At 38.1% G+C, this 27580-nt stretch overlaps 2 protein-coding genes across 2 annotated transcripts in view; one reads left to right on the forward strand and one right to left on the reverse strand.

Annotated features, from left to right (window-relative positions):
* Positions 1-22021, reverse strand: part of LOC118740112 — a 72014-nt gene extending 49993 nt beyond the window's left edge. The window contains exons 1-4 of the mRNA XM_036471606.1: positions 21857-22021; positions 21480-21781; positions 21307-21417; positions 21096-21234 (exon numbers count right to left, since the gene is read on the reverse strand). Of these exons, the coding sequence (XP_036327499.1) occupies positions 21096-21234; positions 21307-21417; positions 21480-21781; positions 21857-22000 (696 nt within the window). The 5' untranslated portion in view covers positions 22001-22021. The remainder of the gene's footprint in view (positions 1-21095; positions 21235-21306; positions 21418-21479; positions 21782-21856) is intronic.
* Positions 22022-25944: 3923 nt separating this feature from the next.
* On the forward strand, positions 25945-26968 carry LOC118739893. The gene is made up of 4 exons (XM_036471389.1): positions 25945-26064; positions 26155-26274; positions 26351-26592; positions 26744-26968. The coding sequence occupies exons 1-4, from the start codon at positions 25945-25947 to the stop codon at positions 26889-26891; spliced, it is 630 nt and encodes a 209-aa protein (XP_036327282.1). The 3' UTR covers positions 26892-26968.
* The last annotated feature ends 612 nt before the right edge of the window (positions 26969-27580 follow it).

Raw genomic sequence — 27580 nt, forward strand, 5'->3', positions numbered from 1 at the left:
CAAAAACGCTGTTTTTAGGGGTTTCAACCCCTTTTTTCTCGAAAACGTGACGTGATGGGAAGTTTTGGACCCCAGATTCGTGTTCAGCACGAAAAATCCGTTCGGAAACACCAGGTCCCGTCTTATTCGCAAAACCCTTGTAGACCAGTGTTATTAATTAAGCTTAAAATTGTACTTCCTCACTCTTGTACTTCACTTCATCGACTGACTTCAACTTCGCTGCAAATTGAACAAAGCAAAACATGATTTTTATGCGAGACAAATTTCCACAGAAAGTAACGGTAGAAAAAGAACTTTTGGATATTCATTCTATTTTTCAGCCGACTACGATGCAGCATTCTACTTTGCATTCCCGGAAATGAAGCAAAGAAGCGAAACAAATAAAATATTGTAGGACATTCTACTTTGCATTCCCCGAAATGAAGCAAAGAAGCGAAACAAATAAAATGTTGGAGGACATTCTACTTTGCATTCCCTGAAATGCAGTAAAGAAGCGAAACAAATAAAATATTGTAGGACATTATACTTTGCTTTCCCGGAAATGAAGCAAAGAAACGAATTAAAAAGGAAATATTATAGGACATTCTACTTTGCATTCCCCGAAATGAAACAAAGAAGCGAAATAAATAAAATATTGTAGGACATTCTACTTTGCAATTATTTACGCAGGTGGCGTCGCACGAAGATGGAGCGCACCAGCGTAAAGTTAATGTAACGAAAATAGGAGCAAATAAAAGACACAGTGGTTTTAGTGCAATGAAATTAAAATCGTTTTATTTGTAAATATCTATGAGGTTGAATAGTGTGGCACACAAGAGTTGGCTTACCGAACGTGGTGTGATGGCTGACGTGATCTCCTTGCTGTCTTCTAAGAAGTGAAAAAGTGCCAACAAACGAAAAGGGATATAGCCCACCGCACAGTAACTTTCGTTAAGTTTCCCCTCCAATGAGTTACCGTACAGTGGGGCTTGTTGTTAGCGGCTGGAAAGATAGCCGTAACTTATGTATGTGTTTGTGTGCTCTTACATCAAGTGACAAAACGCGGATTAGGGTGGTGCAATATATTTAGGTCGCGGACCTAAACAGCAATACTAGCAATGCATAAAAGAAGCGAAAAAATTCGAAGGCATTATAACGCTATGCCTTCTAGAACACGTTACCACTAAAAGCGATTACCCATTTTTTGCTGGGTTGTTGTGCGGTTAAGGCGATGACTGGTGAATGCGTTAAGCGTTGAATGAGAATTACCCGCGCACAGTGTATTCGAAAAGATTGAAGACAAAGGCAAATATGCAGACCGGAAAGCAAGTGGCAAGACACACATAAACTAATAATGTATATTTATTAGGGTGCCTCACCAAAAAGAAAAAAACTGTTGCGATTTTGACACCGGAATTATGCAATCTATTACATACATATAATTTAATGGCCTTATTCATAAAAAATGAAGTGGGTTTAAAGATCTTTATAAAGTGACATTTTCATACAAATTTTCGATTTATGAAGCAGTTAAAGTCTTCTTTATCTTTTCATAAATCTGGGTGTTAGACTTTCGCCAAAAAAAGATCTCGGAAAAATTTTAAGATTTACGCAAAATTAAAAAAAAAATAAGTAAAGCTGTTTTTTTAAAAACATATTTTTAAAAACTAATTTTATTTAAGAAAATCACGATTTTTTTATTTTCAAGGCGCTCAGCTCACGTAAATTTTGATATTTTGCTAAGATATTTTGGCGTTAGTCTTAAATTATAATAAATTTTATAATTCCGATAAAAAAAATACCCTATTTTTTTTTGTATTGAGAGCGATCCACCCTAAAGCACGTACATATCAACAATAAAGCATTGAACAACACAGCTTACGCCGCCTCTCCTGCTCCTTTTCTGCACATCTTCTCCTCTCCTCGTCTTACCTCCTTTGCCTGTTTTACTCCTCCATCACTACCACAACAATTGTCTCCTTTTGTACTGAGTGGCAGTTTGCGCTTGATAAATCGTCTTTTGGCTATGAAAATCGCTCGAAGGAAGTGCGAAGTGTGTTTGTACATATGTATTGCTTTGCATGTCAGCGCTTCTTGGCCAGTCTGTTTATTTATGCGCTTTTCGTTTTTTTTCCTTGCTTTGACTTCTTACATTTTTCATTTTATTTAATTTTTATGTATCTGCGTATTTGTTTATGCGGCAAAATAAGAAATTACCATCGTACGTGCTAAGAAATTTCATGGTCTGGCAACTTAACTCATTTGGTGCTGTTTTTTTTCTCTCTCTCTCTCTGAAAGCATTGTCGTTTCACAAACAATGCCAAGGAAAGCTCCCACAAGTCGCACTGCGGAGTGATTAAAAAATAAAGCTGCAGAAATAAGGGGTGACTCAAGGGAATAATTGATGTTGATTATAAGAAATTTGCGGTTGTTTCACTTAAGTGCCTATTCGAGAGTGACACAGATTGGCAATAGAATGTAGTAACAGCAATGAGCGTTTTCAGCTGACTATGATCCTATTTTCTATTGCTTGGACACATGTAAAAAAGTATATCAATAGTACTCTCTTGAGATAACCACTTGCTTAAACAACAGTCCAACAGAGGATGTAAAGTGAAAACTTTTAACATTTTAATTCCAAAAATAGGTTGACCCTTTTTATCTGTGAACAGGTTCAGGGTTATACAAACCTTTACAGGACTAAAGCAACCAAGAAGGCGTCAGCCGACAACCTTCTCAGAGTAATCTCCCTTACTGTTATATGACATATGCACTGAGACCTGAAAAATGGTAGTCCGGGAAGACCTTTTTCCGTAAAGGATGGCATAAAAGTTTTGAAATTTAAAAAAATCTCGGACTTGCCTTACGTTTCACCAGAATGACGACTGCTAAGTTTTCCTTTTTTAAAGCGTCTATCTTGCGCCAGTATTCGGGTATCCACTAGCCCCTGTCTTCTGCTTACTCAACTTTTTTTAGAGCTATGTCCAACGACTGCCCACTAAACGATCCCGTCTTTATTGCCACTGCTGCTTTGAATCGCCTCTTACCGACGCGTCTTCTTTATGGGCATCTCTCGCCAGTTATCAATTGGTCAGAGCCCTCCGGCCACTAGCTCTGCCCCTTCGGACAGTGTTCGGAAAGCACTGCATAATTTAATTACACATAGTCGATATAGTGATCTCTGTCCACACTCATATGCCGTCTTTTTAAATAACTGGAACCATACCTGCGTGACTTATGCCGAATTTCCACTAGCCATTAAAATGACAAAAAATTTTTGGCATTTAGAAAATGCCATGTGGAAATTAATTCAATTACTTTTTTTAGTGTAAAAACAAAAACATATTTTAATGCCCAACTTTGTCATTAAAATTTTTGCCATTTAATGCCAGCATTATGCCGAATTTCCACTAGTCATTGAAATGATAAAAAAAAATTGCCATATGGAAATGAACTTAATGAATATTTTTTTAATGTAATGTCACGATTATTTTTTAATTCCTGACATTATCATTTGTCATTTTTGCCATGTAAAGCGCAGTGTAAATCTAGCATTAGAGCAGTATACTGAGTTCTACACTAATGTACTTATATAAAGTTGTGTTCTTTGTTCTTTTTCGCGTGGCCTAGGTGCAACTTAAATGTTGGTTGGTACTCCACTACCTTTTCTGTAACTTGAGCCAGTTCGCGTCCTGCCTCACCGCTTGGATTTGAGAAAAATAAGTTTTCTATTTGCATTATTTCCCCTATGTGCCCTGTGCGTCCACAAAATCCAATGAATTTCGCTATCTGTGGCAGTGACGGACGGATTATGTCGTCGTTCCACAGTAGAAGGCTCAAGACCTATATTTGTGACACCCCACCAGTGACTTCACAAGTAACCGGTTAGGTAGCTATGGGCTCATGCTGGATCTTACTCCCTAATTTAAGCTATTTATGATGTGAACCATTTTAGTGTGTGTACGTTTTCTGATCGTGGACGCAGCCAATCGTCGTTCTTTTTAGACTAATGGCGACTTCTCTATCGAAAAATGTGGGCTTTTCAGTGCCCTCTAAGTAGAAATACTTAGGAGAGGGCAATGAGAAGGCAACATGTTCTGTAGAAAATAAAACACCCTAAGTTTTCCTTGACAATATCGTAGTATATAATCCGTAGTTTTCCCCAGAAGCTCACAAGGCAATCAGCTTGATCCTTCAGAGAGTTACCACCTTACCAAAATGGTGACTTAATATTCAGTGTGTGATCCAAATGCCAAGCTTTTCTAAGCAACTCTTCATTTGAGCTTGCTTTAGGCAAACCAATTCGGAGCATCTTTCTAAGACATCTGCTTAGTAGTGATCTGAGACACATTAGTTGTTTCGGTGGCATAAAATTTAGTCGGAACGCCAACCGTACCTTCTTATCCTGGTAATGGAGTGTACATCTAAAGATTCCAGGCAACCTACGCATGACCCTACGCGAATAGGAACTTCAGCCGTTGACCCATAAAGGGTTCATCTGCCAAAAGCCCTTAGACACGAGAGCTCCAGCAAGCCTCCAGCGACCCAGCTTGTTACCCTCGTCCGCCAAATCTACCGCGGAGGTCAAGAAAAAACCATCGCCTTCATCGCGATTGGAACCAAAAGACATGATACTAGGGTTACGTAACGTGCACCTCTCTCATCAGCCACTTTGCCTAGTTACTATACACTCACCATTGCCCAGAGTGTGCCCGCCCTACGTCCGTTAGTTCATCGAGTAGGGACCTACATATTCTTGCACGGTCCAAATTAATGTACAGCTATTGGAAACCCCTTTATATGCCAATGTTTGATTTACGTAAGCAACTTTGCATGCAATAAATATTTTGTACTCCTGCACACTTCTGTCTTCTCCCACAATTCACCTACACAAATACATAAATCATTTATTTAAGCAGCATAACGCCTTACAGTAGGCTTACATATGTCAACGAACACAACTGAGGTCCTTACACGGCCAGTGTATGCGCGCCACCAGTTGTCAGGGCATTCAAAGTGTAATAAAAAATAGTACAATGGCAAAACCACGAGCAATGGTTGGAACTATTTTTTTTCCTTCTTCTCTTTTACGAGTCTATAGCATATGCACTTTATGCGCCCAGAATGCTGCAATGATTCTTTTATTCAATGCATTCGTGATTCCCAAAACCCCAAAGCGCACAAGAGCATAATTCCCTAGCGGGTGAATGGCACCGAATCCCTGGTTGAGCAGAAAGAACATTGACATTGCGCGCCAGTGCCATCCAAAAGCTTCCAACACAATGCAGCTTTTGTACGCAAACATGTGCTTCCACGATGGCACGTAAGCTGGTTCACGCATATGTAAGTGTGTGAGTGTGTGAGTGCGCGCACTTATATTTGTCATAATAATCAAGGAGTATCCTTATTAAAAGCAAACAAGCGTTGTATGAGAGTCACAGACTCTTTTCAAAATATAATTCATTACCGTTGCCACACAAAAAAGCAGCATCAACTGAATTCTATGGCAGCATGAAAGGAGCAGGAAGGAGAGTATGCAAGAAGGAAAAAAAATATGGCCATTGAATTCGCATAATAAGTAAGTTGTAGTAAAAATTGTTGTTTAACAAATGCCAACAGTGTGGCAGATAGACGCGCATAGAAGTAGTTGTGGCGGCGCATTTTTTGACGCGTTTGCAAAAGTGCACTTTCTGCCACACTCATTCATTCATAGAGAGCGGCAAAAAAAAAGTGCTAAAGCACTAAAGCTGAATGCGATGCCAGTTGAGCGCTATGAATGCGCATAAGAATGAGTAAGTGGACCTACAAATGAATTGCTTGGGGAGGTCGCGCGCGCAAACCCTCCACCAGAGGCGCGCGCCATCAAATTTTTCCGCTGCCTACCGCGACTCCCTGACAGTGAACTTTTTCAATGCTTTGGGCACTTTGGCAGTGGTTTTTAATACTGCTAGTCGCTTCTCCTTTTCCGCCCTGACCACCACTCCCCTCTTGCTTGACTGCTCAATTGCATACGTCTCGCTGGCCTCTTTCTTTGCTACGCTTTGTGTGGCATCCAGTTAGCAACTGCCAGCGTTTGGCCGCATATACATAGTTAGTTGCGCAGCTTTTTCTTATGCATTCATCATTTTAATAGGCATAAAACTAGCCCACAAAAGCATAAAATATTTACACCTTTAATTAAATTTTCTTTACTTTATGCTGTTTCCGCCTCCATACGGCACACAGTTTGATGATTCAATGTACATACAAAGGCGTCACTGACATACGCCACCATTGAGCATGGCTTTTTGATCCAAAACGACTACAAAGCAAAGACTCTTCAGCAATGAGGCTATTCGTAGAGGTCGTCAGCGGTCATATTGCAGCCGAGAGTGTGTGTGAGAACGCGAACGTACAAATTTTAACTGAAATTGTAACGAAATTTACTCTGAAGAAAAGATTTTGGCCGGATGGGACGACGAAGTTGCCGACAACGCCCACTGAAGCGAAGTTCTTTCTCATTTTACCCTTGCATAGCAACACAAGCTTCTATTTTTTCTTTGGTGTCTTCTATTATGAATTAATTGGCCGATCGATATGCCTTAGCCAGTTGGATAATGGGAGCAAGGGCGCCCACTAACCCAATGAAAGGTTCAAATAGAGTATGACTTTTCTGCCCTTAGTATGAACAGCTGGTTGGACGTTGCGAAGGTGGGGTCAATTCGCGAATTTGTTTTTTTTGGTCTTGGCAAAAACCAACCAAGATCAGATGTCTTCTTCTTCTTGATTGTCGCTGTAACCGCCTGAGGGATCCTGTCCGAATTCAACATAGTACGCCCGTCATATCTCTTCTGTGCCAACTGACGACAACTGGAACTGCCAGGTGAAGCCAAGTCCTTTTCCACCTGGACTTTCCATAGCAAAGGAGGCCTTCCCCTTTCTCTGTTACCAGCAACGCGACCATCGTTGTATGCTTTTAGAGCGTTTCTCTCCATTCGTACGACATGGTCAAGCAAGTGAAGCCATTTGATTTTAAGCCGCCGCACTTTGTCTACATCGTGGTAGAGCTCATACAGCTCATCGTTCGATCGCCATTACGTTGACACAATTCCTGAGCTGTCTGCACCACAGTAGGCCGGTTAGTTGAGCCAGTTTGAATCACTCAGAATCTTCCAGTAGTCACCTATTTGGTTTCTCAATGTCGGTAGGACCCGAACATCGGATTTTCATCACTGCGCCATCTTTCATGCAATGTTCAAGTTCCGCTCAGGTTTTCGCAAATTGCTCTTATTTACTGTCCAGATTTCAGGGGATAGTGAAATAGCTGCCTTTGGTTTTCTCTCATGCCTTTCTTTTTTACGACATAGACATCTGTGAAATATTTAAAGTCTTATAAACTTTCACCTTGGCTAGGGTTTAGGCCCAAGCTTTCCCATATTGGCACCACTTTCCTGAGCGATGTATGTATATGTGAGACCTTATTGGTCAGCACTTTCCAACTCTTAACTATTTTCACAGAGTGTATTCTGGTTGACTTGAAGTCGATGAATACTAATCAGCCCGTAACGTAGAACTGAGCAATCCGAGATCGAAGCGCGGCACTTCGAAGAATGTGCTTCGGTATTTGGTCACTGTTTCTTTGAAGTCCCTTACAGTCTAAATATATTACTTTTTAATACAAGTAAGTTCTCAGCCGGCAATCATCTCAGCAAAATTTATTTTTCAGAAATAAACGTTTGTCGCTTTTGCGTGCTGGACGTAGAAACCCCAGAACGAATTCTACGAGGGGAGGTCAAAACGGAGGTGAAATGGAGGAGATGGAGCGCGGTTAGGAACGCTGGTTTAATGTCATACTAATTGCAACTCGTCATTTGTATATACGTCAAGTTTCAACCCTATTGCGTCATTCTTTACGAATAGTCGCTTGTTGAACAAGTCAATCCGGTAAAAATAAACTGAAACTATGCGGAAAACCAAATACCGTACCATGATAAAATTCCTTACCAAGCAAGGAAAAAATGCGCAACCTGCTTTGTATGAAATGGAAACCATCTGTGGTGAACAGTATCATTAATTTATAAATGGCATGGGTTATTTAAACAAGGTCGGGAGTCAATTGAAAACGACACCCGCTGTGGGCGGCTCGTAGAGGCAACCACATCAGCCATCGTGGAAAAAGTTGAAAAACTTGTAGTGGAGGAGGCCCGTCTGAAGAACAAAAAGTTATCTGCATTAGTTGGAGTATCAGATGCCACCAATTTGCGAATCCTACCTGATACTTGGGCTATGACAAAAGTCAGTACAAGATGGGTACCCAGAATGCCCTCACCGCCTCAGAAAAAGCAGCACGTGGACGCGCAGATTTTGGAGGGGATTTACACTGGAGATGAAATATGAGTTCGTCTCTTTGAACCTGAGTCGAAACAAGAGTTTATGCAATGGCATAAAAAGGGCATACCATCCTCAACGAAGTTTAAAGTGTCGGAGTTGTCAGGAAAATTGTAGGCTACTGTTTTTTGGGATTGTGTGGGAATATTTCCCATCCATTTCAAAGAAGAGAGTGTCACCATAACCAGAGAATATCACGCAACTATATTAGAGAAATTAATGAGGCTTATCATGGAAAACCGTCCAGGAAAATTGACCAAGGTTGTGTTGTTCTTGCAAGACACAAGAGCAGAGTTACAATGGGTACTTTGCACCGGCCTGGCTTCGAATCGTTGGTTCACCCACCCTACAGTGCAAACCTGGTCTCCCAGTAACTTTTATCTGTTACCAAATTTAAGAAAAAGAGTTAAGGGGAAGGAAATCGTCCAAAGACAATGAGGCCAAGGTGGCGATTTTGGCTCATTTTGAGGCGAAAGACAAAAAATATTTTTTTGCCACGGCTTAGAAAAATTAATTAAGCGATCCAATAAATGTATTCAGATTAAGGGAAGGGGTGTGCATAGCTCAGTGGTTAGCGCTTCGGACATTGCACATCGATGATGCGGGTTCGATCCCTGCTGAAGTCTAGAAGGAGATGCGTGATCTCCGAAATAGCAGCTATAACTTCCACCGATTAGACTTTGTTGCTTTTTTCGTTTCTCCTAAAAAACATAATCGTGGTACAAAGCTCAATAACAATGTTGAAGTTATATTGAAAAGGAGAAATAAATCTATTTTTTTATTTCACTTACAACTTTTCCATTTCACGAACTTTTGGACCTCCCCTCGTACGTGAATTTGACGCTCCCACTACGCGCAGAATACGCACTTGGCGGCTGCTACACTTAAATCATTTGAAACTCGGAACAAAATTACCATGGAAGTGCTAGGCTAAATTAAAAGACTTCAAATATAGGCCGAAGAGCCACGCACGATAAATACATATGGCCCATAATAATAATAATTCTGGGAACTTTACAAAGCAGGAAGTGGGATCTATAAGTCCAGAATCAAGAAAGCTAAGAGATGTTCTTAGCAAGCCTTTTGTGAAAACGTAGCAGGGTGCCATGAAACTTTTATATTTAAACGCCTGCTTGTGAAGAGTCCTGCTGCCTTAGGTTATTGGAGCGTCGAGGCAGCAAATTCGGCAACCGTCGCCTTGCTTGCTCGGTAAACTCTAACAAGTCCCTCAGGTCAGCAAGACCAGTCAACATTCTATCCAACCAATTGTAAAATACATTGAAGGTTCAGTGCCGCTGTATAGTTACGTTGTGCGAGCGCATATCGGCAGAGCTTGTGGAAAAGTTAGAGGGGCTTGTATGCCGAAGACCGGATATTTCGGAAAAATCACATTCTATTCGTTTCCGCTTAAGACTCCGCAGGGTGTGATTTATCTGCTTATTACAAACTCGCCTAACAGGGCTTTTAACAATGTCCTTCCTTCAAAACCGATCTAATTAAGCTCATTTATCGCATGCAACGAGGCAGAACTGTAGCGACGGAGTGAGGCAGTACCACCGTCCAGCGTAGGGTAAACAAGGGCACGTCACAAGGTGCTGCTGTCTCTCCTAGACTTTTTTAAGGGGAGATGTTGAGTAGAGGCTATAAATTATAGTTCTTTTCGCTAAGAAGTACAACAAACCCAACGCGAATCTATCCTCAATCGAAAGCGTTTTCGCTAGAGTAAAGGACATGTGCTTGAGCAATATTGATTGATGCTATGAAATATAGCTAAGGTAAGGTAAGGTAGGTAAGGTAAGGAAAAACTAAGCTGTAGTAAAGTAATTGCAATATCATTCGCTTGGTAGAAGGGATTGTAAATCTTAGTTATCTTATTCTTATAACAAAATTTTAAATCGTTTAGTTAAGGTAAATAAAAAGTTAGTAAATACCATGAGAAATCGACCCACATTTGGTGGCAAACACTTAACCAAGATTCTTCATGCGCCCTTAATGTTGTCACCGCAGCTATAATCCGCGTCGTGGGGGGTCCAGTTTAGCTACATAAATATCCCTCGCAGAAGCATTCTCGCTCGCAGTGAGCTCGTTTAAATTTCATACCAATGTGTTTACTAAGTTTTCGTTTTGGGAATTGGTTCACATAAAACTAAGTCAAAAGCGAAACTAATATATAAAAGGTAGGCATTCAAACATACTATATTTATAAAAAGGTTCATTTGAGAGTAAGTGTGTTTATACAAAGCACGCCGCGAATGATCAAACTCATTCCATTGTCGTTTACTAACAATTTTTGGTCATTTAGCGCTCAACGACCACCACCACCATCAGCAGGAATGGACACTGGCGTTCGGTGCTGTTGTAAACTAGTTTAAGTGCCCAGCACACATTTTGTTGTTGTTGCTTTCATCAGCTTCTACAAAGCATTGCCGCAGGACGCAGGAGCGGCTACCGCTGCCTATGCAGTAAACGAGTTGTTAGAACATTGCCGCTGATTAGGCGTGAAGCGCAGACGTAGCCGCCGCATTGAGCTCTGGTGCGTAGAACAACTCCATTTCGTTTATAACTTTTGGATTGGATCTGCTTTAAATATGAATGTGCATATTTTAATTGTATGCCCGCTTCAACTCCACATTCCATCTGCGTAGCTTGGTTTTCTTAATTTAAGTATTTTGCCGCGTCATCAACAGCGCATCGATGCACTCAACGGAGCATTGCAGTGAAGGCGTTGCTTCTTGTGGCGCGGTGTGAAGATTTAAGTGCAACCGCCACATTAGGCACAGCAGCCAGCCTACCGCCTCTCATTTCGCCGGCAATGCTGTATATTTTTAATGAAAATTTGTTAAAATGTAACACCGCCTCGGTGGTGTGGTTGCCGCGCAGCTGATAGCTACACGGTAATAAAAGTAAATGAGTATATTTCGAATCCCATTTTGAATCGCATTTCGTATCCAAGGGCATTCTGCTGATGTTGCTGCTAGCTGCTGGCGCTCAGTGTGTGAAGTGGGTGTCGCCCATGCCACACAATGCGGAAAACGCTGCGTCAAGGTTGCCTCACTGTGCACACTTGCCAGCACGGAGAGCAACAGCAATAAACAGTGCTGCCACTTCATCGCCTTTAGGGGCGTATTCCACCACTGTCAGTCAGTCAAAATGTGTTTGTTTGTCAGCCATGTCTGCAATGAATTATATGTGTTGCACTTTGCGGCATGCCGCAAGCCACCGCATGTTGCATTGCAAATCGCTCTTAATCACACAGATGTGCGTTCGAATTTGCTACGCTTCGCACACCCCTACTTGCCGTGAGTGAGGCGGTAGGAGCATGATTTTTTATTTTCTCTTTTTTTAAGTACTCTCGAAAAGGTGCGAAACTCCTCGTAAAAGTTGTGAATTGCGTTTTAAGCACGCAATATAAAATCTCCTTGTATCCCCCGTAATCACACCAAACAGATGACGCCTGAACAGCAATGCACTTAAGAGCGAGGGCGGCCGTAAACGTTTGGCTTGTTAGTTTAATGAAATTATTAATGGCTGGCGATAATTCAAGGTAAATAAGGAGATGGTATGAAATGAATGCTACGAAAATGTGGCATGACAATTTGAAATATTTCATTTTGCTGATTTTTCTTTGTATTTACTTAAGAGTGTATTTATCAAAATTAAGCAGCTGTTTATAAAAGTCTTACTGGCCAGCGATTTTGAGCACTCAATTAGTATTTAAAAAAAAATAAAATTGGATGAAAAAGAATATATCATGATTTTTTCTTCTTTTAACCTTCATTGGCCATAATTTGCTAAGAGAATTCGAATTCGCAAATGATATCAATATTCATAGTGTGTACATATGTATGTTCATATATATAGACTTTTTTGAATAAAATCGAATCCCTTCTAAAAAATTATTCCTAAGAGAACTTTTTCTAAAATTTGTTCACCCCAAAAAAAACATTGCATGTACATATATACATTGGCATTTTACCTAAATGAAATCAAAATCATTCTAAAAAATTATTCCTAAAAGCATTTTATTTGAAAGCATTTTTTTCACGGAAAATTTTTTTTTTGCTAGAACAATTCTTTTTTCCGATAAATGCCCTTATAAAAAAATTTCTCTAAAGCATTTTTCTAAAATGAATAATTTTCCAAAACAAAAGTAAGTAGTTTTTCTAGAATAAAAAAGGTACTTCCAGAAAAAAATGTGTTACCACAAAAAAATATCCAATACACGTTCTTTTAAAAAATTTTCCTGAGAACATTTTACTAAAACGAATAATTTTCCAAAAAAAAATTTTGATTTTTTTGGAATAAAAATGTTATTTCTAGCAAATCTTTTTTGACCCCAAAAAAAATATTTATAAAAATATTATTTTATTTATAATTATTTATAAAAATTTCGAAAGAGCATTTTTCTATAATTTGCAATTTTCCAAAAAAGTGCTTTTTCTGTAATGAAAAAGTTATTTCTAGCAAACGTTTTGTTAAGAGCATTTGTTCTAAAACGAACAATTATCCAAAAAAAGATTAATTTTTTTTTAATAAAAGTTATTTCTAGCAAACATTGTTTACCCCAAAAGCGGATTTACCAATAAATATCCTTTTAAAATTTTTCAGCAGAGCATTTCGCTAAAATTAACACCTTTACAAAAAAGTGCTTCTTTTAGAATGAAATACCCATTTCTAGCAAACATTTCCTTACTCCAAAATTTTATTTTTCAAATAATTGACCTATTGAATATTTCTTTATCAAAAAATTTAGATTTTTCTAGAAGTTATTTCTAGCAGTAATTTTTTCACACCAATAAAGAAATATTTTCCTGTTAATATCAATGTAAAAAATTTTCAAAAGAGCATTTTTCTAAAATGAGCCCTTTTCAAAAAAAAATCTTTCTCTAGAATAAAAAACGGCAACATAATAAGGATTTTTCCGAGTAAATGTTGTTTTAGAAATATTTTCCTAAAAGCATTTTTCTAAAATTAAAAATGTTTCGAAAAAATCTGATTTTTCTAGAATGAAAGTAACTTCTAGCAAACTTGTCCAATAACATCCTTTTACAAATTTTAATTTTTCTAAAATGTAGAATTTTCCAAAAAAAAATTGTGTTCTCTAGAATAAAAAAATGATTTCTACCAAACATTTTTCACCATAATAAAAAATTTTTCGTAATAAATATATTTTCAAAAAATTTTTTATAAAGTAAACAATTTTTCAAAAACAGAGAGATTTATTTGAAATAAAAAAGTTTTCTCACACACATTTTTTCAACACAAAAATATTATTTCACCCCAAAAATTTTCTTTCCAATAAATATTATTTTAAAAATATTTCTAAGAACATTGTTTTGAATTAATAATTTTGATTAAAAAGTATTATTTCTCGCAAACATTTTTTTAACAAAAACAAAAAAACTTCCAATAAATTTGTTTTTCAAATTTCCTTTTAAAAACATGTCTGTATGTACTATATTTCGTATAAAAGATTATTTATCACAATTTTTCGCCAAAAAATGCCTAAATAACATTTCTTCCCTAAAAGCGTATTCTGAAAAGATTTCCCAAAATAATTTTTAGTAATATTTAATAAAAATAATTCGTTATTAAATTTCTGTTAGTAAAAGCTCACATTTTAATATTTCTATTCCATAAACTATGGTCATTAACTGAATCCATCTTCACCTACGCCATGCTCAGTTTTTCACACCTCTTTGTGCAAAATTTCCTTAAAAAATTCTCTATGGCTACACCTTCCAGTAGTTGGGAGAGTATTATTTCTAACTTCATCTGAAAAGTATAAAACCAGCCAAAATTGAGCAATTAAGGGGAAATAGACTAACCTTAGGCTAGTTAGTGGCACACCAATATTAAAAATTACAGAATGACAGCTTAAACCGTTGGCAGTGGATTCAATAGGGACTGTCTGAAGGCCACTCGACTCCCTGAGGGCATTCTTCAACAAACCGATAAATTCCAACAGTGGTACCACATCTCCCGCTCAGTACATACAAACATATACTGCGCCAAACCGATACAACGAGAAATGACACCCCGCTTTGGAGAAAAAAAATGCCGACAAAGGGCCACGCTAAGATCTGGCTCAACGCGAGCTATGTGGGGTCGATATAAGGTACTAAAAAGGGAAACCAGACTTTTTTTCTTAACAAAATGAGAAAAACCGTTATGCGTGATCAGCTTGATATGCAGCCCAACAGGAAAATCCAAAAGAAGGGCGACACTCGTGTGTGCCAGCCACTGTGAGATCATCACTCGTAGCATATAAGGTGTTATAGATTAGAGAGCGGATTTTTGTATTCATCGTTCGGTACGATTTATTTACCTTATTTAGGTACGATTTATTTACCTTATTCACCGCTCAGCCAAACTCCCTTGCTGTATTGTGGAACGATTTTCCATTATCCCTTGTCAAATTTGGTGTGGGGACAAACCTCTCTCTCTGTTCTCCAGTAGACCAACTTTCCTCAAAATCAGGTGATGGTTACACATTCCCATATCTCGACTGAAGAGGACCAAAAAATTTAAGAGCCACTATATTTAGGTAAAACTTATTTGTTGCAATAACTGTGGCGTTTAAAGATGCTATAAGGTATGCTATTGGCTGATAGTGTCCTACCTGAGCTCCTGCTGGCGACCGTGACAAAGAGTTTCACTGCTAGTACTTGCTTATACATACATATATGTTCGACAATCATGGAGGTTTGTTGACGTCGCCTTCAACTCTAAGACTGGGAAGGATGACCGACGAGGCAGTCGCTTTCATCACATCCTCTGGTTTTGCATTATCTAATAGGCATCAGGCGAGAAATCTGGGAAGACGGCCCTGTAAAATCAGGTTGCCTGAATAAAGCTTTCACTAAGCAGAAATTCACCTTGGGTATTTTTGTAGGCATTGAGGGTGCTTTTGATAATTCTACCTTCATATATGTTCTAAGGCATGGAGTAGATGCTAAAGGCCAGTATGCAGCTCTCAAGAAAAAATTTTCATTATTTCGTGTGTGTGTGTGTTCAAGGAATTTTGACATCTGATACTTCACCAAAATTTCAAAATATTTCTTAGCCATTTCTTGCGCGCCATTTTATATGGAGTTATTGCTTTTCTTGAGAGCTGCATACTGGCCTTAAACTGGGAAATTTAGCTCATCAAATGCTGTTGTGTGTTGCTATTGCGAGAGCTATTGCTTAAGCAGTCACTGACTGACTTCAGTGGCCGGAAGAAGAAAAGCTATTCTCATGAAATACATTTTGACACTTATTAAATAAAGCCCTAATATGAAATTTTACTATGGGAACAAGATTTAATTAAATTTTCTTTATGTTTTCTCACTCTTATCTAATTGATCATTAATTAAGATGACGAAAATCGATCTAAGACTAACGTGAAATGAAGTGACACCTGCGGTTGGGAAAATGGAAATGATTCAAATAGGCCTGGTACGTAGTTACATATTTATATACATATTATCGTATAGGTAAAAGTAATTAGATTATCTAAGCCAAAGCGAAACTGAATCAACTTGCAATACATCTTTTTCCTATCGCAGATGAACGCATTAATTTCTCGCATAATTTAGCCGAGTTGCATTCACCATTGATGTATGTATGTATGTATGGGATATACAACACTATTGTAAATATGCATTTCGTATTACGTACATGCATAAACTATTAATATAATATTTCATCTGCTTTTCTTATCGGATATGTCATCTTTGACGACCATTAACATTCTTTCAGCAAGTGCACACAAATTAAAAGCGCGGTTGAAATTTTCAAAACAAAATAAAAAAAAGTTGTAGGAAAAAATTTGTTAAAATAAAGAAATGTCTTTTGCTTCTTTTACGTCTTGCAACACATACAACATTACAACATATGCGCCACACGCTTGGGAAATTTTTCTTCAAGACGACGCTCGCCATTTGGCCGTTGACCACTCGACCTGCTGTTTACTTTCGGGAGCATTTCTTACGACAAGAAAACAAAAAAACACGCTCATGAATATTTGTTGGTTGCCTAATTTTTTAATGTTATTTATTTGTTTTTGTGTTTTTCCTTAATTTTTCACATATTTCTGTTGCGCGTTGTCAAGCCAATTAGTTTGTAAAGAAAAACATTAACGACCTTTTTAACTCCAACCCAGTGGGGATGTGTATGTTTATATGCAGAAATATGTATGTACATATATTAGGGCGGGTCAATTTTTTGTGAGTATGCGCGTAAAGCATAGGAGGTTTCTGTGTGTAAATCAAAAAAAAAAATTTACCGAAGAAACCATGGGCCTTCAATCAATTTGGAGTTTGCCAAATTTCGAAAATTGGTTTCAAAGAAAATGTGAAATTTTTCACTGTAGCGCCTTCAGGTGGAAGTTTTAAGAGAAAAAATATAAATGCAGAAATGGAATTCTCATAACAAAAAACACCTTACAGCATGCTTTTCTACAAGATTTTAGCACTTCTTTACGACACTGCAGCCAAATGCTAAGAAATCTATTTTCGCAATTTGGCAAACTCCAAATTTATTTTAGAACCATAATTTTTTCTGCAAATTTGCAAAGAATTGCAGCTAGAATCCATCTTTGCTGAACGCGCATAGTCGAAAAAATCTCTCATACAAAATGACCCGCCCTAATGTATATAAGTACATATTTATGTGTGTATGCATTGTGTGATGTACCTATGTTTGCATGTATGTATGCATAAATTTATGTGTCAGCGATGGCACGAACTGCCTGCACTTGTCGCGCCTCTACATCAAACGTCCCTCACTGCGTCTAAGCCACAATCGGCTACTTGTATTCCATTCTGTTCTTTCACTCTCCAAAGCCTAAAACGAATAATCTCACATTAGTCGCGCTTAGCCGCTGCTCAGTCCTTCATTGCTGTGCATAACACCCCCATGGGCTTTTCGGGTTTGAAGCGAATATTTTGTTGATTCGTTTAGTCTACCATATTCTTCAAGCTTTGTCTGCACTTATGTATTACACTTTCTTAATTTCTTTGCTTTAACGCATAAATAATAATTCACACTCTTGCGAAAAATATTAGAAACATAGAATAAAGTAATCAGTTATAAACCAGCTTCTAAATAGTTAATAGCGAAACTACGGTGCAGATCAATTTCGACAGAATTTCGGAGCTATGGAGTTACGAGAAACGCCTCACAGAGGTGTTACCACTTCAATGGTGGACCAAAATCATTTTAGTACTGCTCGAACTCAATCAGGGAGGAGTGAATGTGGAAATTCTTCATAACTAGCAACAAAACTATTCCCGCTCAAAGAGTTGCATCTGCTACTTTGTTGTTTACTGCTGAAACTTCACCTAGCTTTAAGCTTCAAAAGGTGTAGTGTTGAACCCCATGATGGTCCAAGTAGGAAAGTATTTGGGAATACGCATCGTCCTCGCTCAGAAATACCCCTGGAATCCATATGGCCATTGTAAGCTCAATCCAATGTTAGAGCGATGGCAACTTGTACTTCAGATGTCCCAAATTCCATAAAATATTTTTTTCCTCCCTTTCATTGTCCGCTGTCAGACTCCGAGGCCTTGATTCTATTAACCCGGTACTGACCGCACACCGTCGAAATTAGATTTGAACAAGACGAGAGTTTTTATACGAAAACGAAATTTTATATGCCTGAAACTAGCTGTTGTAGACCGTTTTTTTACAATGTGGAACAGTTTATTAGAAATTCAATACCCTATTACCCACATCTTTGTAGTTATGTTCATCAAAACCTCACTGGAATTGAGCTCCTGCCAGTTACCCAAAAATAGTTCCTTGATGTCGCTATTTGAGAAGTTAATCCCAATTCCAATAGAAACAATTAACTGGGCCATCCCCTTATATTATTTTCAGAATACATATGTACATATATTCTCCAAATGGTGTAAGAAGTCGAACTGCAGAATAGTAGCACACCCATGTATTAAATCACCCCTTTGTCGAGGGCAAGGATGATATACTATGTAAATCAGACCTCTATTTGGTAACCGGTCTTCTTTGATCCACGTATCGTTAAAAAACTACGTGGGATTCCCTGACTGAATGGTATTTAGATATTACAGCTTGGCCTATCGGAGCTCTGTGGCAGACCGATGAAATCCCTGGGGCTCAGAATACCTGTGGCGCCCTTTTCCTGGCAAGAATATATGCGATTTTATTATCTCTATATAATTCCACTTTCCTGATTTGTTAATCCCGATTCCTGATTGCGATTAACATTAACAGCTTAAGGTAACCACATTAACTTTGAAGTGACCTCTTGTGCCTTTAGCGCCGCCCTGCTCTCGAAGTGATCTTCGACCTGTATCTGATAGCTTCTGTTAATCATTCATCTTCATCAGCCAAAGGGAGGCATACATACCTAGGTATAAGAGGGCACAGTTTTATCGATGTTCGAAATAAATAGGCCAAGCTAAAATAAGATTTTTCGAGTATAGGAGGCCATTTTAGTACTTTCAAGCATTTCTTAGAAGTTAGGCGTATTCAAAATAGATATGTTAATGCTTTTTTTATATGTTATACGCATTCTATATAGAAAAGTATAAAGTTTAATTGAGTCGAGCTCCAACTTTTATTCTGTTCGAGTTGTGATAATACAGTTCTATGTTTTTCCCCAACACTGCATTCTTTTGCGTTACCTATCTTTTATTCACAGCACTTTTATTAAACATTTTGTAGTTACATTCTTTGATCAAAAGGAAATCTCATAAAAGCATTTGAATAATACACGGCATTATTAAAATTAATTATAGCGCAGACGTCGCTTTACACCCGACATTCGGCGGCTCAACACTCAGCTCATCTCTTCGCGACTTGGTGCAACGCACCGCGACACATTATTTACTCACAGCTATTAACCAAAATATGCCTCAAGTGTATAATTAATGAAAAGCACTCGCCTCCTTTACCCACCTTAAGTCTCTTTCTATCTATGTATGTTAACTTAACTGCCGGCTGATGATTTCTTCCCGCTGCTCGTCTTCCCGCTAAATGAGCGAACGTTGCACTGCTGCAAGCAAAACAAAAACTACCTAGTCGAGTGGCATTCGTTGCGGTATATTTATTTTGTTGATGGTTAGTCGGTGATAAGACCACCAAGAGAGTTGAGTAAAAAGAGTTATTAACTTGCAATTTGCATAAATTTTACGCAATCAAATCAAAAACTACAAGCATATAACTATAAAACACATCGAGACACAAGAATGTCGTTTGCATTTCATTTGTGGACGCATACATATGTATGCAAATAAATATTTGTATGCATGTGTGTATTTTTATGAATGTGTTTTTTATTACAATTGTGTGGTTAGAAATGTGGGTGAAATTTTTGGTTGTGAGAAAATGTGCCAGTTGATAATTATGAACACCTTTGCATTTGCCATGCATATGGCTAGGGCTAAGAAAAATTTTCGTTTAAGCTTTGATAGGTGTAAATTTGTTTAAAAGTTACAGTTTCCGGATATATGTAGGTTTGTATAGTTTTTGATTATAACGGGTAAATCCCTTAATTTCTTCTGGCGCATAACTTTGAGATCAAGTTTGCTAGAAACCTAATTCTAGTCCTACTCAATGATGGGCGATACTCCGCCATTTCTTTTGTACGCGGTAAATTACAGCTACGACAAGAATTAAAGTGTTCCAGTCCTAGTCTTTCAGCATGTGTGCCCCAGGCCCAGTGTTCTGTGAAAACGGCAGTTAGTCGAGACAAACTTTTTCATTAGATTCATTAACAATGGCGTTTAGAGTACTCTCTCCATATCCCAGGTGGTGAAATCATAGCCCATGCTGTACGGTTCGGCCTTGACTGCAGTTCTGAGCAACCTTTGACAAAATGCTCTATGCTCTTTGGCGGCCTTGTCGATTGAGCGCGGACTAAATGAGAAACACCCTAAAACGGTCATGCCATATATATGAGTACCTCCCATTATTTCTGCCAATATGTTAGGTGGCACGTCAAATCTGGTCCCTATTCGACAAAGAAACTCATAAACCTGGAATGCCCACAATTCAAGATGGTTGCCTAAAGTTGCGAACACACAGGAAGCTGTGCACAGCTGAGCGAAGCCCTTCCGATCGGAGGGAAGCTTTCAAATTGCTTTAGCTTTATGAAAGTGTTCATATAGCATGCTTTTTCAGTAGCGATTTGGAGCTGAAAGCAAAGCCTTTTTTTTAATTTTGAAGTTTCTATTTGATTTTTCAGCTGCCATATGAAAAGCTCCGCTCTGCATACCTCAGCTTTGCTTCGCTCGATACTGCTCGGCATACTATGTGTACGTATCCGAATGGGACCGACTGCTTTGCACCTGCCGAGCAAAAGAGTAACTCGAAAGCTTCGAGCACTTTCTTTGCCATTCTCTGGGATTGGGGAGACTCAGGCTACCTTATTTTCATTACCACTTTCTCTACTGTCTTTATAACGGGCGCTAAATTCTGATCGCCAATGCTTTAAAAATGAAACAAATTAATGCTGTATCCATAAGCTCGGTCAACTACATAATCCCAATAGGATATCATAACCGGCCCTTTGGGGCAAAAGTTTTCGTCAGAATCTATATGATGACAGGTCCTGCAATATAACCTAAGTTGACAAAAAATATGATGTACTGACATGACGGAGATGCCACAAAATTGGTTCCGTAAACTATTATCTTCCGAAAAACTATATTTTCTTTTATTTTTTTTTTCTTTTTTGTAAACTAACCAAATTGTTTTAATATTGTATCCTGAAAATTTTGCACATTTGAAAAATGTTCCAAAAGCGACTTTTTACAAACCCTGAAAACCAAACTGCAGTCTGCACCAGAGCGCCCCATTGACTCAGCATAAAAATACTCGTTATCCGCATGCTCGGATAACTCATCCATCGAAGAAGAGGGCCTACAATTATGTAAACAAAAAATTACATAAGAACTAAGTGGATTCCATCCTTGTCTCCTTACAACAACTCACGTCAATAGTATGTGCAGCAGTTCGCCAAACAGCCCATTGCGGTAGTGAAAGGGCGTCTCCGCCGCCTCACAAATGCTCTTCAACACACATGCGCGTCCCGCGGGTGCAATGCTACAAACACAATAATTCTTTTTAAATAATTAGTTTACCTGCAAGCTTATCATTCCACATACCGCTCCGCTAAACCTTCGAGCGCTTTATAAATGGACCAACGATAGCTGGACAGCACTTTACGATGCTCGGTCAGGTGGCGCTCCCAAGCGGCATAACGCTTCCATTCATCTGCACGCGCTAAGAAACGCTCAAATTTGGTCAACTTTCTTGCCTGCAGTTGACGCGCCGTAAACGGCATGCGGCTGATGGTGAAAAGCTTCTCCACCGAATCGGCTAAAAAATATTCGGCCTTGAGCACATAACCGGTGGTCATTGCTTCGTAGAGTAAATCCTCCAGCGGTATGCCAATGCCCACAATCAACTAGGTAAAATGTAGTTCATTATTTTTTATAAACATAAAATGAAAATTTTAATTTTTCTGCTCTGCCGCTTTTACCTGTATTCGCGTTGGACTGGTTGGCGGAAAAATTAGCGCTGGAAACCAGCGTTTTTGCCGCTTCGCGATTGCATTTAATTGGCAGTGCTGCGGTTGCGTTGCGGCGAATAATGCAAGAAAGAGTAAATAGATACGAAAATACATTTCGCGCTGTCGATTTCGAGGTAGAAGTTACAGTGCGAAACCTCTATTCGTTATTAAATTCTGTGCGCTACTGAAAACGGAAAGTACAACTTTGTAGCAGTCAAAACGGTAATAACCTCGAAAATTTCAATAAAAAGCTGCCACAACCACTGCCTCGGTCACTGCTTGCTTGGCGCTATTTCTAAGCCAAACCAAAGCGACCAATATGACCACGCTAAATAACTTGTTGACCTAGTTTTCAGCGCTTCAAGCTGGTGGACCCATGTTAGAATCTGGAGCTTGTCGCTTCTATTTGTTTGCAGTTGTTGTTGTTCTTGTTGTTGCATTGGTGAGCTAATGAAAATTAAAAGTTGCCTAGAACACGACTGGCATGTTTGTATAATTAGCACTGCGTTGATGACGTCGTCCGATATTGACTACAGTTCCTTGTATACTTCATAGTTCTGCTGCACAGTTAAGTTTTCAAATCTGATGTGTTTGTGTGTGCGAACAAACAAATCTCTCATTTAAATTGTGCGATGCTTGTTGGTATACCCAACAAACCAAATAGGCAATGTTTAATATGCATATCTGATAAATACAAATACTAACGCATACTTCAAGTTAATTCTATGCCAAGGATGGGTTCTGCAAGATGCCATCAGGCCTAAAGTTTGCCTTTAAGAGATAAACAGGACCTGCTCTAACTGCACGAATGCTCTACATTTCACGGAATGTCATCCGTGTTCTGAATTCAGTAACAGTAATAATTTGATGAAAGTAACTCTTTTGGTCTTCACAGATGGAGGCGCCTCCTTCTCCCACCCATCTTAGGTCAGCTTTTGGAAAGGCAATTCTGTTTTCGAGGAATTCGCTGCTTAAAACACCTTCAATGGTAAGGGCTTGCTCGCACAGTGAGCTGATAAATAACTGAGTTTCAAGCTTGGCTGATCATCAAGCTATATGTATGTAGATGGTGAGAGAGCAAACACAGTGCTTTGGAGAAAATATCTCTCATACCCCAAATCGACCTTACTATTTCAACATAATTCTAAAGAGAATCATACTACTTGTGGCCAGAGCGAACTTTCACTTTCCGCGCGTCCGTATAAATATACAGACATTTTTAAAAAGCTTCCGTCGCGGGATACGTTTTAGTCGTGAATGAATTAGACAGTTTCGTTCTGAGCTTCTCTCGCGGGATATGTTTTGTTCGTGACTGAATTACACTGTTTCTTTCTGAGCTTTTACTCTCTTAGCGTCCGCATAAAATCTATAGAAATTTTCAAAAAGCTTCTCTCGTAGAATACGTGTTGATCGTAACTGAATTAGACTGTTTTCTTTCTGCTCGTCAAGCTGGGCAGAGGGCACTTATCTACAATCATGAGCTTGCTAGCAGGCCATATTGCCATCGGAAGGCGCGCGTAGAAAAGAAGAGGGGTCAGAAATAAGCAAGTTTACAAATACAAATACAAACCTTGCGGCATCTGATATGTGAATGTCCCACACTCTGTAGAATAAGTAGAAAATTCGTGGGCTCAGAATGCCTTAAATGGGAATATGGCGACTACTGGGTTTCGCAGACTCTGCTCGACGGTTTATGTGGGAGACACGATCCGCAGGGCATCACAATGGGCACAAAAATATGCGTGCTGGTCTGGTCACTGTCAGCCACCTCAGCCTATCCCAAACTAAACTAATGCTAATGCATTATTTCATTGGTTTTGAATGCCGAAAATTTGCCCTCTTCTATGACATATAAGCGACGCAAGAATAACATAAAGCTTTCAAGTGTTACTTCATCTGTACTTTGCGTTAGATTTTCTACTTTGCTTCCATTTTCTTTAAATCTAAGATATTATGGGTCGCTGGGTTTAGGCATATGCGATTCGTCACACATTTGTAGTTTAAGACAAAACTGAGTTCTAAATACATCTGAAAGCGCTTTGCGTTTGCATCTAAATTGCAGTTGAAATGAAGTGGAGTAGGAGACATGAGCCCAGTGATTAGCTAAGATATACACTACTAACCCATAAAGGGTGCCACCCAGCGACTCGAATAAAAATATTTAACTTGGACAGCAGAGCTTTCTAATTCTTGATACCTACTTTATACTATGTAAAAGTATACATAACGATCGGATTTAATTACTTTTTTTTTAAAAAGGTTGTTTATGTTTTCTTCGAAGAAAGCTTTACAGCGATAAAAAATCGAGAATTCCAAAAAGCTTTCAGCAGCGAAAAGCTTCAAAGCCCTGACAATGCCTTCTCGATGAGCAACGAAAAGCTCTGCATTATTCTTGCATCCAATTTCTTAAATAAACATGTTTGCTCACATTTCTCGTCAGAAATTTATGTTCAGTTTTTAAATATCTAAAAACGCATGTATGTATGTCCAGTCCTTACAATTTATTTCAAAATATATAATAATTTTTTAAATGACCAAAAATTTATGTTAAAAACTTTACGGCATACCAAAAATGTATGCTCAATTTTTAGATGACCAACAATTTATGTCTACCTTTTTAATTACCAAAATATTATTTCCTGGTTTTAAGGCGATGAGAACTTTAGTCTAGTTTTAAAAATTCCAACATGTATGCCCAGCCAGGCCAAACATTTATGTACTGTACTCTTATGACCAAAAATTTTTTTCCTGTCTTATAATGACCAACAAAATTTATAAAGTATCAAAAATGCAGTTTTTCAAGTTTTATTGCCCTAAACTTAATGTCTCTTTTTGAATTACTAAAAATTAAGGACAGTTTTTAAATGACTAAAAGCTGATGTTAAATTTTTAAATAATTAGAGATTTAAAATTATTTTTTAAATAAACCACAATTGGGGACGATTTTTTAAAGTTAGAAAATGTGAGTCCAGTTACGAAATTACCAAAAAAATTTCCTATTTTTTATGATCACCAAAAGTTTAAGTCTTGTTTTTGAATTGCCAGTTTTTAATGGCCAGTTCTATAATAAGCAAAAATAAATGTTCAATTTTTTTGCCAAAAATTTATGTCCACTTCTAATAACCAAAAAAATTTATAAATCATCAAAAATAAATGATTTAAAATTTTATTAATCAATAATTTATGTATCTTTTTTAAATGGGTAAAAATTAAGGTCAATTTTTAACAACTAAAAACTGGTGTTAAATTTTTAAATAATTAAATATTTAAAATTATTTTTTAAATAAAACACAACTGGGGACAGTTTTTTAGAGTTAGAAAATGTGTGTTCAATTAAGAAATTACCAAAAAAATGTCCTAGTTTTTATGATCACCAAAAATTTACGTAATGTTTTTGAAATTCCAGTTCCTAATAAAAACTGGTTAACGACTAAAAATTTATGTCTACATTTTAAATGGCCAAAAATGTATATCTATATTTTAATGACTAAAAAAAGCTAATGAAATATAAAAATGGTATGTTAAGTGTTTAAGCAGCAAAAAATTTATGTTTGGTTATCAAATTGCTAAAAATTTATGTCCAGTTTCGAAATTACCAAAATATCCTTCAAAGGTTTCATGATCACCAAAAACGTATGTCTTCTTTTTGAATTTTCAGTTTTAAATGGCCAGTTTTTAATGACCAAAAATTATGTCTATATGACGAAAAAAGAGTTTATGAAGTATGGTCAGTTTAAAAAAAAAATAAAAAATAAATTTATGTTCAGTTTTTAAATTTCCAGAAATTGATGTCCCTTTTTTAATCGACATAAAATGTCCAAATTATTAATTACCAAAAATTCATGTCCATTTTGTAAATTAACAAAAATGTATTATTCCAGTTTTTGTATTTAGGTATCCCAATACATGTAGCTCGCTCATTCCCATTGTGCCACCCTGTATATTTGAAATTGCTTTCGCTCTGTAGAAATTGCACTGATTGCACTAAACAGAATTCTGCATTGCAGTTGCAAACTAACATTCCACAATACAATACCACAAAATTCGTTACCCAAAACATGCATTTATCTGGTGGAAAAGAAATTCAAAGCGGTCTATTTGTTATGTGCCTGGTGACAATTTGTCTCAAAAAGCTAGCACATAGCATAGTGGCATTCCCCAGAGGCGGTTCACAGGGCGTAAGTGACTATTTTGAAACAAAACAACTGACATAAATGTGATTGCCTTATTTCGTTAATTAACACCTTGGCTTTCACCAAAATTTTCAGTACTTGGCTGCAGTGGCAATGCCGCTCGATCTGCCCAATCGCAATGTATACATGTCTTTTAATTTTGAAGCGAATTATGGTTTTCCAGCAAATGATTCTTACTACTATTGGATTGATCGGGTAAAAGCTTTGTTCACAAAGAAGAATGGAATATGTTTTAAAATTTTTGCAACTTATTTTATCACACACCTACCAGTGGAACATAGATGAAGAATTCGTGGGCATTGGCAACGATGTGATACCATTGGCTAGTCGCCGTCGTCGAAGCTTTGCCCAATTGTACACACGCAACGCATTCTATCACAGCATTGTTGGTTATCTGGAGCATTACGAAATGAATGGCACAGCCTGTCTGTTGAGGACAATTTGCGATGTGTCCGCTTCCAATTTGGATGAGCATAATGGAGTACTCGGCAGCATTTTCAAAATTCTATTCATGTGAGTCTATGTGTGAGTTGCTGGTGATAAGGAAACTCACACTCGTATCACCGCATGCGCGTGGTCGTTTCTATTGTTTTTCGCCCGTATGATTACTCATTTGGGGCGCATTTTATTTGTGTTCTTGAGTTTGTATTTTTTTTTTTAATAGGCCTACGACATCTGCCCTCGAAAGTGAACACCAACTCCAACATATGGATATTTATGCGGCGGAGGTACATGGACATAATGGTGAATGTGCGCAGTATAGGCATTGGTGTCCACGGGGGCTACTTGAGCTGATATCCGAATGGTTTTGACTGAGATTGCATGAGGCATGAGGCTAATGAACTAACTGGGAGAATAATGCAAATGTCGTTGAACGCTTAAATTATGTGTTGGGTAATCTTTTGTAATTTCCTTTTTTTTTTGTTAAAATAATGAAAACCTAATAAATTTGGCAATGGCGATAACTAAAGAAATACATTGTGAAGGCAAAGTTGTGAGTAAATTTTAATAAAAAAAATTACATACAGTTCCTTTTAAACGCGGAAATCCTTTGGTGATACTCTGGCGTTTCCAGCTGTCCCCAATAATGCCTAGCTAGATTTGCCAGCACCATATTTTGAAGACCTTGAAAAAGCGCAGCCCGTTTCGCAACTACCCTACCCTGCATGGAGGACATTCGGCAGCCTTTTGTAACTTCCCCTTCATATCTGAAGGAACGGATCAATGTGTCCCAATGCGTGGATCCTTCTCCATCCACATCCCATCTAAGAGGTTTAGCGCAACGGTCCAACGGTAGACCTAATCACGGATGGGTCAATGTTGGGTGGTAGAGCCGGAGGGGTTCTTCTGTCACGAATGCTCCATAAACCTCAACTTAAGGCTTCCCAGTTGGTTCAGAGTATTTCAAGCAGATAACGCCCTCATCAAAGAGTTTGCTAACTTACTGCTCACTCGTGTGACACTGTTCGGAGTGTTTGTTTACTCTGATAGATAAGGGCTT

This window comes from Rhagoletis pomonella, unplaced genomic scaffold (genome assembly GCF_013731165.1).
Source record: "Rhagoletis pomonella isolate Grant_MI unplaced genomic scaffold, Rhpom_1.0 Rhpom_scaffold_00005, whole genome shotgun sequence".
Taxonomy (NCBI): domain Eukaryota; kingdom Metazoa; phylum Arthropoda; class Insecta; order Diptera; family Tephritidae; genus Rhagoletis; species Rhagoletis pomonella.